Source organism: Pezoporus occidentalis, unplaced genomic scaffold, assembly GCF_034315485.1.
Source record: "Pezoporus occidentalis ecotype Australia unplaced genomic scaffold, CSIRO_AGI_Poc_V1 ctg171, whole genome shotgun sequence".
Lineage (NCBI taxonomy): Eukaryota > Metazoa > Chordata > Aves > Psittaciformes > Psittacidae > Pezoporus > Pezoporus occidentalis.
Genome location: NW_026913543.1, coordinates 942,822 through 957,523, shown reverse-complemented (window position 1 = coordinate 957,523; position 14,702 = coordinate 942,822). Strand labels below are relative to the sequence as shown.

Here is a 14,702-nt window from a genome sequence, read left to right as displayed (position 1 = left end):
CGAACTCCCATAAGCACATTAAAGCTCTAATTCAAGAGGAACGCCTCTGTGGGAAGCAATGCTGAAGCACAATGGAAGCCTCAGCCCTGATACCACAGCCATGGCGGAGCAGCATGGCCACGCCATCTACTCCACACGAAGGCACACACGGGTCACTTCGCCTCCTACGGAACGCGCAGGCTTAGCGCTGGCTGACATAAAGTTTAATAATGGTGGCTTGACTTCTTCGGGATGCTCCTGTGCGGAGAGGGGGGCAGAAACGAGAGGCAGCTACAGCCGCCCTAAAGCGAGGAAGGGGCGCAGCAGCGCCAGCCCTCAGCCCTGCAATAAGTAAGGGCAGCGCAGCCTCGCCACTCCACTGAGCATGCTCGAATCCTCCACATCCGCCCTGCTCCGCGGCCGAGAGGCGCGGGGGGAGCGCTTCCCCGCCGCTAATAATCCCCTTGCTGGAGGCGGCGAGCAGGACCCGCTGCCGCCATGAACCCCGGCGGCGGCGGGGGGGCGGCGCCGGCCTTCCCTGGCCCCGTGCAGTGTAAGTGCCGCTGCGCGCCCGCGAGGTATGCGCGCTCCGGGGCTCACACGGCGGAAACCCAGTTGAGCCGGGGCCTAGGGAGGCCCCGAAACCTGAGTAGAGCATGAAACGGGCGGGAGCGGAGCCCGGGAACCTGGCTGCGGGGGGGGGGGAACCCGGGAATCTGGGTGAGCGCGCGGAGGGCTCTGTGGAGCGGCGCCGCGGCCGCTGGGCGAGGGCCCTCCGCGCGGGGCGGGGCGGGGCGGACCAACGCGGGACGCTGAGGCCTTGGGGGAAACGTGTCCGGTGGCACGGGCTGCCCGTTCTCCTGACAGGCCCACTCTGAGGGTCCCGCAGGGCCCAATGGGCCCCTGCAAGCCTAACCAGGGGCAAGCCACCCTGGGACCGAAGGGGCTGCCCCGCGGCCTGGGCGCTTGGTCAGTGGGCGTCTGTGTGTCAGTCTGAGTGGTTTAATGCATTCCTGTTTCCTCTGGACAAGCTCCTGACCATGCTTTTGCTCCCACAGTTCCTGGTGGCACCACCGTGCTGGTGGAGCTCACCCCTGACATCCACATCTGTGGCATCTGCAAACAGCAGTTCAATAACCTCGATGCCTTCGTTGGGCATAAGCAAAGTGGCTGTCAGCTCACTAGTGCGACGGCCGGGGCCACCAGCACCGTCCAGTTTGTGTCGGAAGAAACGGTGCCATCAACACAGGCACAGACCACAACCAGGACAATCGCTTCGGAGACCCAAACCATAACAGGTACCGTGGTGTTACAGACCAGCAGCTTGAAAACACTCACCTCATGCAAAGTGGCAGCATTATACAGCCCTCTGCTTGTATGCCCCTGTCACACTAAGCTAAAATCACAGTTTTCCCATTAGTCATATCTGCAGGCAAAGGAAGACTAGCAAGTGGTGTGCTGCCATCTTGGTTTGGTATGGCAACAGTTACTTGATTTGCTAATTGAGATACAAGTTTACTTACTTAGAGAATTGGTTAAATCTGATGTGGTGCATAACCAAATTGTGCAAACTAATTAAAATTGTCAATACTTCTTAAATATAATCAAATTACTATTCATTTTATTTTTTTAAGAGTGCTCTTGATGAAAAACAGACACAGAATTGTTGTCAGGCGCCAATCCAGGCTTTTTTATGTGAGAACACTGCATTCCCTAACATTGCTCCCACAACTAATTGGCAGGAAAAATATTACTCAAAATTTCTGCCTATGCGAAGGCTCAAGTGAGGTTCTGATCCTGGAGACATTTACCTAAAACTAGAGTTTTGTTCCGTGTGTGAAGGTTTGCCCTTCTATATATAGTTGTATTTTATTTTTGTCTGGAACCCTACTGAAATCCAAATTATTTGAGTTTAATTTGGATAGACAGATTAGGCAGAGAATCTGGAAGAGCAATGAAACATACTGAATTCAGGGCTCACTTCCAGGAATTTTTATATTATAATCCCTGAAACTCGGTGTGGGTTTTGGATGAGTCATTTTTCTGCTTCATATTTACTCATCTTTAAAACGAGGGCAGTTATATCCCTCTGCCCTTTTGGGGTATAGCGTTGTCTAATTGATTTAAAAGCTGCTACTTTGGCTGAGTTTGTTTCATCTGTTATTCTTGTGAGTAACAGCTAAAAACCGTATAGTTGAAGAACACTGAACTTTCTTAACTGTTTAAAAAGAAAGAAATTGTTTACATGATGCCTCTTTGACAACATTTGCCATATAAATAATTTGAGATTTCTTCCCTTTGGGCTGTAGCACAGCCAGTGTTAAAAGACAAACATACTTTATTAATATAAGACCTGGACAAGCATCAGAAAAATAATGAACTGCTGAAGAAACAACAGTGCAGTGAGATAGAATTCAGGGAGACAAGAGGGCCTACATAGGTTTGTACTAAGTTCAGCATGGCTCATCTTGACAGAATTTTCACTGATTGCAGGATAGCAAGGGAGAGAAAAGACATTTTCCTTTCCCCTTCACCCAGGTGAATAGGAAGCCAGGAACAGGAATTTTGCTGGGAAAAAAAGTAGAGTAGAGAAGTAATTAATGAAATTAGAAAATAATTAGGTTTTTCTGATTGGAGAAGTTAATGTTCTCAAATTGAGCTGTTTTATGTGTTTAGTTTCTGCACCAGAGTTTGTTTTTGAGCATGGCTATCAAACATACCTGCCTAGTGAGAGCAGTGAGCCTCCAACTGCTGCTATTGTCACTACGCCGCCAAAACCACGATCAAAAAAATCCACTTCCTCACATACACAGAAGAAACTAAACTGCTGCTATCCAGGTAAGATGTGAACTATACTTTCTTCATCTTCATTTTAAAATTGATAGGTTTTAATAGTTGATACACACAGTAACTCTGTCTTATGCAGTTACAATGCGCAGGACCTGGAAGGCAACTTACAAAGGGTGTGATGTACTACCACTGGTACCAGTAGTAGTTTTGCTATTGAGTTTACATATCGTTAGGCTTCAGTCCTGTACTCTGGCAATGCTGCAGGGAGTTTGCTGCAGACATTGGTCTATGTCTACACCATAGCAATGTAACAGCAGTCTTGCTACCTTTTCGCAAACTGCCATTGTTGTACATGAGAAATATTACACGTGCATTTTGCATTAAATGTTTTGTCTTTAGTCAGTTAGCATTTTTATAAAGACAAATTGAACTGATGTATTTGAGACCATAATGAGTAAAAACCATTCAATATGCAGAAAATGTGTGTAGAGGTAGCAATAAAGTGAGTAGTCCTGTTAATGGTAACAGAAGTTACAGCTTCCTTTCACAAGTTTGCTTTCATTTGAAAGGCGCATTTCAAATGCATAGCATTCATTTCTGTACTCTGAAAATGTAGCACTTTCTTTCCACTCGGGCAGAATTCCTGAATGGTGAGCTGTTACCAGAGTTCCCAGTTGCACTAACTTGAAGTTGTACGTGGAATTAATTAGTTCCCCCAGCATCCCCTGTGTACTGTAAAGAGCATCTGAAATCCTAGGCAGAGATTCCAGAGAATTTGTTTCAAAGCTTACAGAAAATGGTAATGTAGAGAGTGAATTGCTTCCTAAGAGAAGCATTAGAAAACTAAAGCTCACAGGTAAGCCGGTCACTATTTTAAGTAGATGTGAGTAAACAAGACAGGGAATTCATTTTCTGTTAATACTGAATTTATAAACATAATGCTGAGAATATGGTAGAATATTTTTATTATTTTGTTACATTTTCCTTGAATGTCATGATCTTGATCTTATCATTGTCAGGTTGCCAGTTCAAGACTTCCTATGGTATGAAGGATATGGAACGCCATCTACGAACACACACAGGTTTATATAGTTGCTGTATTTTATTTTTGATTTGACTTTTTGCCAAAAGGTATTTTTCCACAAAATAAAGTCTCTGTAGATAGGATGCACATGTATGTCTGTACCTGTATTGTAGTTCTCTGTGCCTGGGGAATTGCCCTTTGTGGGTAAGACATACCCCATTATGGGCAGTACCACTCATGAACACTGCACTGATTTGAGGCACAGTTAAATTTCTGAGGTGCAGACCATGTGTTTATCAGGGTACAGTGTGGTGGTAATGCATAAACCTATTTTCTTCTTAATGTGGAACAGTGATTCCAACATTTTACCTCCCTTCCCCCTAAACTGCAATTTCATAGTTGTAAAGGGAGAAAGTTCCAAAGGGTCTTCTAAATATGTTGCACTTGTGCATGCAGCCTTCTAGAGCATAGAAGAGTTCTTGGCTAGTAGGATGGCTGCTGAAACCCAATGTCCAGCTTTTAAAAACTAGTTCCAGTTCTGTTAAGTGTTCAGTGTGTGCTTTTTTTTTTTTTTACTGCAACAGCATCCTTATGGTGCAAAAATTCATGATGTGTTGATGCTCTTCTGTTTGCTTCAGGAGACAAGCCCCATAAATGTGAAGTTTGTAATAAGTGTTTCAGTCGTAAAGATAAGCTGAAGATGCACATGCGTTCTCATACTGGGGTGAAGCCTTACAAATGTAAACACTGTGACTATGCAGCTGCTGACAGCAGCAGCCTCAACAAGCACCAGCGCATTCACTCCAACGAGCGTCCTTTTAAATGCCAGATCTGTCCTTACGCAAGCCGCAACTCCAGCCAGCTAACTGTACATCTCAGATCCCACACAGGTAAGTTTATACTAAAATTCAGATCTGCAAAGGTTTGAAGGTCATAGGAAAGACCTTTTTTAAAAGGTATGCAGGTGTCAAGATTGCAGAAAGGGCCTGTTTGAATTCTCGGAAGCACTTAGGCATCCAACTTCTGTGAATTTCTTGGGCATGTAATCTAGTAGGGCAATACATCTATACGAAAAATACCTGGAAACAATCAAAAGACAGATCTGATTCTTGGTAGATTTTCTTCTAAATTGATTTTGAAACTATCTATTAGATGCTCTCAAACCAGTAGAACTGTAGGATCTACTTGATTGATTGATTAAGAGATAAGACAACCTAGGTTCCTATTTGCATCTCTCAAATCAGGTCGGCTATATTAGAAACCCTAAAATTACCTTGTAATTAGTTATATCAGTGTAAACCTCAGCTGCATACTTTAGTTTTTCTTGCATCAGTAAATTAGAAAGTAATTGGCAACTTAAGTTACATCATTTTTTGACCTTTGCTTGTGGTACCTGCCATTTGTAGACCGATGGACATTAACAGTGTCATATGAGCAGCCAGAACTATGTTCTGCCCATTTAATTTTTGCTCTGTGGCTAGGAAGCTTTAGCCTTCAGCCCTATAAACATTGTATCATTTTATATTTGCATTGTTTGCCTTGTTTCATTTTAATCAGATTTCCCTTTTATAGATTGTTCCTAGAAGAGATTTGCTGTAAAGATACTGCTTTATAGTTGTCTTCATATGTTGTTTTTCACCTAATCCAGGGTACCAAATTAGTTTTTGGTTTGTCTGTTATACATTTGATTAGTTTGGTGAATTTTAGCTGCAAGGTGACTATGGTTCAGTGATTACTAGATTGGCTTTGAAGCTATCCTACATCTGATTCCAAATTCAAGTACTAAACAACATTATTTCAGATGTGTGCAAGATGGGGTTTATTTTGAGTAGATAAAAGAAAGAAATCCCTTGTGCATTGTGAAGGAGGGCAAGGTTAAACCAACCTGTCTCTAGCAGAAAAGAATATTTTGTACTTCACAAGTCCGCTGTGATGGAATAGGTAGGACTGTCAGGCAGTTATTTTACAGGTTTCCCTCTTTCTATTGCTCTATAAGAAGATGTGATGGTCCATCAAGATGCTATGCACACTAGTCACAGAATATGGTACTGCATTTACCCCATGTCGTATAAGAGCATGCATGCTTGTACATTTGTGTACATGGCCCAGTATGCTTTGAATTTGGCTGTGGGAGAACCTGTGAATGATCATGATTCTCTTGTATTTCCAGTAGAGTTAGATTTTTGTGGCATTAAATATTGCAATAGTTGAGAAGCAGTTTAGGCTACCTTCTTTCTTTTTGGCAGATCAGTCTCTTGTATCATAAGCAATTGAACTATGCTAAAATTCAAGCCTGTCTCTTCCATTTCTGCAGAATAAATCCTTTTTCCTTAAAAGGACTTTTGATTCTCTGAAAAGTGGCACAGGAATTTTGAAACTAATTGTTTCATCCTTGTTAGGTTACAAAACTGTTATGCACACAGACGGTTTTAGGAGAAAAGTGAGACTGGTATGTAGAATATATTGCTGACTGGAATTAGTCATACTCTAGAAGGTTGAGTGTAGTCTACATTGCTCAGAGTGAGGTCATCTACATAGCATTACTTGTTGAAGTACTCATCTGAAGATTAGTTTCCTGTTAGTCTGAGTAAAACCACTGTTACAACCAATAATTCCAGGATCACTCTTCTTTTTTAACTTCTATTCTGTCAGTGTCAATTATGTATGGGCAGAAATGTAAAGAAATAAATGTAAAGTTATAGACCGCTCTTTAAATAAACAGAACCAACATACTTTGCTATATTCAGTAAAATTACTAATTCTTTTTCATATATTGTGCTACCCTGTATGAGAATTAAGTCACTGAAATACATACTGTGCCTTCATCAGCAAAGTAGATAAAAAGTCAGTAGCTGAGTGTGCAGCGGAGATTGTAAAATAAATGAGATGAACAAACAGTGCATCTTCATTAATAAAATCTGTTTAATATAGATAATACACCATGCATCTCAATTATTAAACAGATACATGGATTAGCACAGTAGGCCACAACTTGATTTGAAAAATACGCAGCTAAACCAATGACATATGTAGCTGGATAAGCAAATTATGCAAAATTATACAGCTATAACAAACTCTATAAAATATTAACTTGTAAAATAAATCAGGCATTTGCAGTTTGATTATTAAAGAAGATAAATGCTTGCTGAAGTAAGTACACTGTCATTTTCCTCTCTCACCGAGGGTGTCTTAGAACCTAATAACACAATTCTTTGACTTTTTCCAAAATAATATCTAGTTAAAGATTTTGTGCTCAGGTATTTTAGAGAGCTATGTATTTAGGTTAAAGAAGAAAACCGAACAGTTATTTAGTTGGGTAGGTAGGTTTGCTTTGGATTTTTTTTCAGTGACTTCAGAACAGAGTTACCATGTCTTTATTCTGGGAATTGATTATGGACTAAACAGAGCTACAGCTTCATTTGCTCCTGCGTGTTGTGACACAAGCCTGCAAATAGAAAAAATGCAAAATAGTGGCTTAGTGGTTGTTCTTGTAGGTAGTCTGACATAAATAGACTTACAGAGCTCTTGCAGATGAGTGTGTTCATTTTTCATGTTTTATCAGTTAAGAATTTGACCTAACTTTCAACTACTATTGTTTGGTTTCTGAATCAGCATTGCTGTCAGGGGAAAAAAAAAAAAAAGAAAAAAGGCTTGTGACTATTTTGTATACTGTTTGCATGAATCCAGACTGATAGTAGATTTTCTTGAAGTGATCTGTGGAATGTTATTAGGTATGATACATAGTGCAAATATCTCTTTCTTCGTTGCTGTAGTGCCAGAAAAACAAAAGCTTAATGTTACTTCTCTGTGTAAGCACATTTCCCTAGAGTCATGTATTTGCATGCATGTTTCATTAGTCTCACATTTGTCTTTGCCAGTTGCATTTATGTAGCTGCTCTGATCCCCTTTTTTGTTTGGTTGGGTTTTTTCTTCTTTTATTTTTGTAGTAATGCTCTGGTGGTGCAGTCACCTGACACTGACCTAGGTACGGACTTTTGTCCCCACATCTCCCTATGTCCTGACAAAGAGTTTCCACTGCCTTCCTGCGCCAGTATTTGTGTTGTACTGCAAGAACCAGGCTAAAAAAAAACATAATCAGTTTTTCTTGTGAGGTAATCTAACTCACTATGTGAACAAATGTACAAGAAAGGCAGTAAGGAATATATGACTGAGCAGTAAGCCTGGTGCCCATTAAGCATCTGTTTCTGCAGTAGCCTACCATTTACCTAGTTTAACCTACAAGCCTCCCTGTAGATCCTGTGGTAAATCCAAGACGTGGACATGTTTATGTTGTTTTCTTAAACTTCAAAAATGCAACAGCTGGTACAGTGTTTTTTTAATTAATTCTTAACACTAGATGGGACACGCAGTTGCTAAAGAAGGGGAAATGAGAAACTTCGGTCACTTTCTGGAGCGTGCTGAACAGTTTTACACACAAAATGCACTAAAAATGGAGAATGCATCAAAGATGCAGACATGAAAAAGCAACAGATGTTGTCAGGCATGCTTGTGGAGAGTTTGCACACAAATATGTCAGACAGGGTGATAAATACTGTGTCATTAAAGTTCTCTACTTCTTAAAAATTTGTTGGTAGTTTGCAGGTATTTAGAACACATCAGCTGTACATAATTCATTACAGCATTGATGTCTCCAGTGGATCTTGGTGTCTCATATGTAATTTGAACAGTGTTTTTTGTTGACAGGAGATGCTCCTTTCCAGTGTCAAATGTGTCCTGCTAAATTTAAAATCAACTCAGACTTGAAGAGGCACATGCGTGTGCATTCTGGTGAGAAACCTTACAAGTGTGAGTTCTGCGAGGTCCGGTGTGCCATGAAAGGAAACTTGAAATCACACATTCGTATCAAACACAGCATGGAAAATACTCTGAAGTGTCCAGAGTGTGAATTTCAGTGTGGAAACAAAACAAGCCTTCGGCACCACATAAGAACACATCAGCCTGAACAGCCAGTGAAGTGCTCAGAGTGCAACTACTCTTGCTCCAACAAAGCAGCTCTAAAAGTGCATGAGCGTATTCACTGCAAAGATCGTCCTTTCAAATGTGAATTCTGCAGCTTTGATACCAAGCAGCGGAGCAACCTGACAACTCATGTGAGGAAAGCTCATGGTGACAAAGTCAAGACCAAGAAGCAAACTGTGGAGAAGAAGGAAGGAGATAGGCCAAAGCAAGGTGGATCCAGGCAAGTTGCCAAATTGGATGCCAAGAAAGCATTTAAGTGTGACTTGTGCGATGCTTCCTTTGTCCGAGAAGATTCTCTTCGGAGTCATAAGAAGCAGCACAGTATGTATAATGGATCTAAAAATAATGAACTGGCTGTTCTACAGCTCCAGATGGATCCTAGTCGGCAGACCAGTGCCCCAATTACTGTCAGTCATCTCCAGGTCCCACTTCAGGCTGCTCAGGTTTCTCCATACAGCGAGGGAAGAGTCAAGATCATTGTGGGACACCAGGTACCTCAGACTAACAGTATCGTCCAGGCTGCATCAGTGAATGTTGTGCCTCCTACGTTAGTTGGCCAGACTCAGGAAGACCTCTCAGCCAACAGCCGCTTGCAGCTTTTGGGCCAAGTCAGTTTGTTGGCACCACCTCCACCTCCTATATCTCAAAGTGAAGCTGGGCCTGTGGCACAACCGACAGTTCTTCTCACAACCCATGACCAAAGCGACGGAAGTGCTTTACATCAAACTCTGATTCCTGCTGCTCCTGTCAGTAGTCATGAGGCTTCAGCGAACCAGGCATTCATCACCAGCTCTGGAATCAGCTGCTCTGACTTAGAAGGCCTTAATGCTTTGATACAAGAAGGAGCAACAGAAGTGACTGTGGTTAGTGATGGAGGCCAGAGTATAACAGTGTCCACTTCAGCTCCCCCTCCTCCTATCTTTTCTTCATCCTCTCACACAGAAGCCCCAAAGCAGACCTATTCTATCATTCAGAGTGGAGCCCACACAGCTTTGCTGTGTCCAGCAGACTCCATACCAGATTAGTCACAAAGTACTATTACTAAACAAATTTAAATCTCAGAGGCAGTGCTGAATTCAGCAGAAATGCGTAAGATAGAAGTGAATGCAGAATTTATCCTACAAAGCTAAATACCTTCCACCTACCCATTTTACTTTCTGTACAGAGAAACATACATCTTGTATGTGAAAAAGAGGATTTGTGTATTTATGTGCCTCTGAAGTCAGAGGCTCTGTTCTTTGTAAAATCTGAGCAGCAAAGCAACTGGTGAGAATTTCACCAAGCAGAAAGCTGCCTGGAATGATTCTTGTGTTGTGCTGGTTAAAGTAACATAGCCTCCCTCAGTTTATTATAAATTACCTTCGCAGTGGACTCATTATTTCATGCACACACAAAAAGATAATAGTCCAAGCCATTCTGAAGTGTAAGTGAAGTCTGTTTGAATTACATGCTATGTATGCATCAGGTGTACCTGGCTGGTTGTTGATCTGTAAGAAATGTCTACTACTGGGTCTAATGCAGCTTCAGAAAAAATTAAGGGGTCTGTTCCTTATTATATGTAGAAGTTGCTAGTACATGGCACTGAATCAGGAAATGCTAATGCAAAGACCAGGTGACCGTTTTTTAGAAAACAAAAGAATCTTGTCTGTCCATCAGTAACCGCTAACTTTGTTAATAAGAACACTATTGAAATCATGTATGTGGCACAGTGATGTCTGTCAGAGGCACCTGTGTTTTCAAAAGCAAAACGACTGCAAATACATTTTTTACAAACACTTCTTAAATTTTGTGCTTATTTTGGTGCTGCCTGTTTGTAGTTGCATGAGTGGTAAAAGTGCATTATGTTTTGGATCTGCCCTTTTCAAGTTAAAGAGGAAGAAGGAAAAGTTTGAAGAAGGAAAATCTAAATGAAAAAAATAATAGTTTTCAATCGAAGGTGAGAAACTAGCATAAACTCAGATTGAATCACAGTGAGATAGTAATTCATCATTATATGATGCACATTTCTATAATGAATGAAATCTAGGCTGTATTTTGAACTATGCAATATTATAGTCCTACCTGGAGAGCATTCCTGTAGTGGTAGTTAATGTATCTTCACTAACAAACTCTCTGGTCTGGAGAACTGAAACTCAGCTTGAGAAAATAGATGGCTCTGTAGGTGCCTGGATCTGCGAAAACCAGAGATGATTTAACAGCCAGACAGCATCCCAGGGACAGTTGTTAACATACATGAAGACTGAAAAGAAACTGTTACCAAAACCAGCTCTGAGATTCCCTCTTGGGGAGTCAAAGTCAAGATAAATTTCAAAGTGTTTGCTAGTGGGAGACATTGAATGATTGCTTTATGTGCTAGAAGCATGCTTGGAAAGCATATAAAGATTATCTAATTAGGGCCACTTTCTGAATAGTCCTCGTGTTTGAAATCTTTATCTTGATCAGACTTTATTTTGTGTAGGTGGGGTGCTCCCCGCTTCTTCCCTCTGTGTGGTACATACTGTTTGTACAGTGTAAGGCTTCCTGCTGTTCAATGCTGAGTAGGAAAATGCAGTCATAATTCTCAAGTATAGTCATACAGGCTGTTCTTGAAAATGTGACCTTTGATTTTTGTTGAAATAAGGGTTGTTTATACTTGGATGCTCCAGTTTCACTGTCATTATTTATGGGAAGTAGTGTTTTTTAAGATCTGTATCTCTTCTGCCTTCCAAATCCTTGATTTTTAATGTTCCTTTTTTTGGAAGTTGTGTTGGTTTTGGGGTTTTGGTTTGGTTTTGTTTTAAAATCTAGGGTTTGATTTGAACTGTCTGACACTGTGCCTCACACTTGCAGATATCAGAAAAGACCACACTCCAGTGAGAGGAAAAAACTTCATAAATGATTAGTTAAAAAAGCATTAGTAAAAACTTGTTTCCTAGCCCCATGCTGCATTGAAATATGAAGCGACAGTTCTGAGTTCACCAACAGTTGTATTTCAGGGTTTATTATTTCCTGCACTTGTTCAACTTTTCTGGTGATACAAGTTTGTCTCCTGTTAATTGTCTCTTCCCTACAGATAGGTTATTTGAGGAGCTGACAAGACCCAGTTCCAAGTCACTGAGCACACCTGATTTTATATAAATTAGAAGTGGGAGGTTTTTTTACTACATTAGATGACTACAGAACATTAATTGAGAACAACAAATTGAAAGCCCAGATACTCTGAGGTTTAACACTGGCATCACTGTTTTGTGGCTCTCCAGCTGCTTTTCATTGTTGTGCCTAAAGCACAGACCCAATCATGACATTTCAGCTACTTTGAGACTACTTGTAATGCACCTGAAAGATAAAAGGCGTCACAGGTAAGTGCTTGATCCTGTTAGATGTGGTCCAGGTTGTAAATGGTCACTGGAGCAGTGTAGATCAAACGCGTTATCTTTGAATTAACATGCATGGCATGGTAGCAGTTCTTCACTATTAGCCCATCTCCAAATGTATGTGTACATATGTGTGTGATCTAAATCGTCAGGCTGCACACAGTTCCTGTGCACTGGGCCAATAGTTACTGTAAACACCAGTGAAAGATGGGAAACTCAGTCCTGTAACAGTAAATACTCATTTTTCACCCAGCTTATAGTGGTTCTAGACCAGCTGGAGCACTCATGTTGCAGGGGAGGAGACGCTTCCCCAGAAGCACAAGAGCCTGGTGGGGCTGAGCTGCCCAGGCTGTGGCACTTGTGACCCACAGCTGAGCTGCAGGAGAGGGGAAGTTCAAGTCTATGTGACCTGCAGAGGGAGGGGTCTCCATCAGGTCATCTCAGTGATCTAGGACTGTTCCAACAGTTACACTAGCGTGGAAAAGTATATGGTAAACTACAACCAAGATCAAACAGGTGGGTCAAGTGGACAGTTTCTTTCAGCTTTTTTGCTAAATTATAATACTGAGCAACACAAATGGTGATAGCAGTTCAATTCTCAGCTTTCAAAACCTGTGCTAGGTCTTTGCATTGGATTAACTAATCCACTGGTGACCTAGGTTTTAATACTTACATATTCTTTCTTTTTTGTTAGACAAAAGAATATAAATTGATCTGGCCTCACATACTTGGTTTTGTCACAAGTGTGCCTCTGTATCTGCTTGCTTACACACCGTTTCCCCAGTATCTCTAGCTGGTTGATTTTATGAAGGCTGGTGATCTCAAGGGTAGATTATGTTCTAGTTTCTACAAGCCACATGGGTAAGAGAGTTAAGTATCCCTGCTGAGGGGCTTGCATGTCAGAGACCTGTAGTTTTCCAAGTGCTTCAGCTGGACAAGAAAGATAGGAGCTGGTGGACGTGTACTGCTCCGAGTTGAGAGCTGGTGGCTATGCATTACCACTAAGGGGTGGTAGTCTTATTAAGATAAAGTTTGGATGTAGTTTGGAATAGTTAACTGCTGATGCTGGTGAGTATGGTGGGCAGACTTTCAGTTACAGGAAATCGTACCAAGCCTAAAAACTTGTAAGTGCAAATGTACTACAATTTGGCAACTGAAAAAAGTAAAAAACCCACATTAATTTTCATATAATCGTCGATATAAATGAACTCTGCATGCAGGGTTTCATGAGCGTGTTTTGTGTCATCTATAGGTGGTGCTGGAGATCCAGATAAGCTTTTAACTGTGATCTCTTCTGCTTGGTGGTGTTTCCTGTGAAACAGCTCCCCACTTTTAATTCTTTGCGGGTAAAAACATTTCAAAATCCACTTTTATAAAACGTTACAAAAAGCTCAGCTGTAAAACCTTACTTTCACTTAAGGAATAATGGAACAAATAAAAAACCTACAAGGTTTTCTACTCTTAAGATCCCCTGATGCAGATCTGTGTCCAAAACCGAATCTCACAGTTTATGTTCAATTGCTCATTTTTTACTCCCTGTTAATTAATTTTACTGTGTACATACTTAGCAGCTGCAGAATTGTGGTGCACTGCAAGAGTGATGCAAAATGAGTGATTTGACGAAGCTGATGGTTTGAACTGCAATTTATCTGTGTTTGCACTTGGCCAACAGACCTGCACCCAGGGGATGCCCCACCACGTCCAGGAATCTCATGTTCAATCTATGTTGCACTCAATGTTACACAGCTCTGCTATCTGCATTTCAGATTCACAAAAAGGCTTGTTTACCTTTTAAAATAGGAAACCAGTAGATTTGTCATACTGTAAAGACTAACCTTCATTGTGGTCCTGTGTGTGCCTCTAAGATAAACAGGAAAGATAACAAAATGGTGTGAATGAATAGACAAAGCTTAGTGCTGCTTCTTCAACATTGTTTAGCTGATTGCATTATGTTTAAGTGAACAATCTAGAGACTTCTTTCCTCCACCCTAAAAAAGAAGCTGATAACCAAGGCTAACACGGGGGCAATTGTTTGGGTTGTGTTTTTCAGTTTTCCAATATTCTGGCTTTATTTCTGTGTATGACAGTAATGGTCTTTGTGTTTTAGAGCTGGCAGAAGCAGATTGTTTTAATCTGATATTCATTTAATACATTCTTCAAGTTCTCAACAGAACTATCCCTTGAGAGAGCATGGTAATTCATAACAAGTGTCTCTTGTACAGCTTGCTTTCAAGCACATGGTAAATAAATTGTGTACCTTCCTAGAGTCTGCTCTAGCCTCAATGCTCTGTAGCAAGTTGTCTCCTTCCCAGGCAACATTGAGATGGATTTTGTTCCTTTTGCCTGGGGACCTCCAGGGTAAGCACTGAGCTTCATGATGCATGTGGCACACAGGGGGTGAGCAAACCTGGCTGCTTCTCACTTCTGCTCACTGGTTACAAAATGGATGATGTTTACAGAGTTTTACTGAACTGGCTCTAAGAGACAAATGTAAAACTAAATATTCCGTAGTTAACTTTGTTCAGCACAGGTTTTGTTCTCTGCAGAGTCTCGTGCCTTTCACAAGTTGCTTTTGG

At 41.2% G+C, this 14,702-nt stretch overlaps 1 protein-coding gene across 2 annotated transcripts; it reads left to right on the top strand.

The window, feature by feature from the left end:
• Window positions 1-364: 364 nt before the first annotated feature.
• ZFP64 (ZFP64 zinc finger protein) lies at window positions 365-11,674 on the top strand. Of its 2 annotated transcripts, none has more exons than XM_062613955.1 (6): window positions 365-532; window positions 1,038-1,277; window positions 2,656-2,817; window positions 3,789-3,851; window positions 4,432-4,683; window positions 8,498-11,674. In XM_062613955.1, exons 1-6 carry the CDS (start codon window positions 478-480, stop codon window positions 9,796-9,798), a joined length of 2,073 nt encoding a protein of 690 aa, XP_062469939.1. In that variant the 5' UTR covers window positions 365-477; the 3' UTR covers window positions 9,799-11,674. The 2 variants fall into 2 exon arrangements, with proteins under 2 accessions (XP_062469939.1, XP_062469938.1); XM_062613954.1 differs by lacking the exon at window positions 365-532 and adding an exon at window positions 565-699.
• The last annotated feature ends 3,028 nt before the right edge of the window (window positions 11,675-14,702 follow it).

Coding starts and splice junctions, on each gene's coding strand:
- ZFP64 (XM_062613954.1), top strand. CDS start 636: ATGAAACGGGCGGGAGCGGAGCCCGGGAACCTGGCTGCGGGGGGGGGG. Junction 1,278..2,655: donor GGAGACCCAAACCATAACAG/GTACCGTGGTGT, acceptor TTATGTGTTTAG/TTTCTGCACCAGAGTTTGTT. Junction 2,818..3,788: donor ACTAAACTGCTGCTATCCAG/GTAAGATGTGAA, acceptor TATCATTGTCAG/GTTGCCAGTTCAAGACTTCC.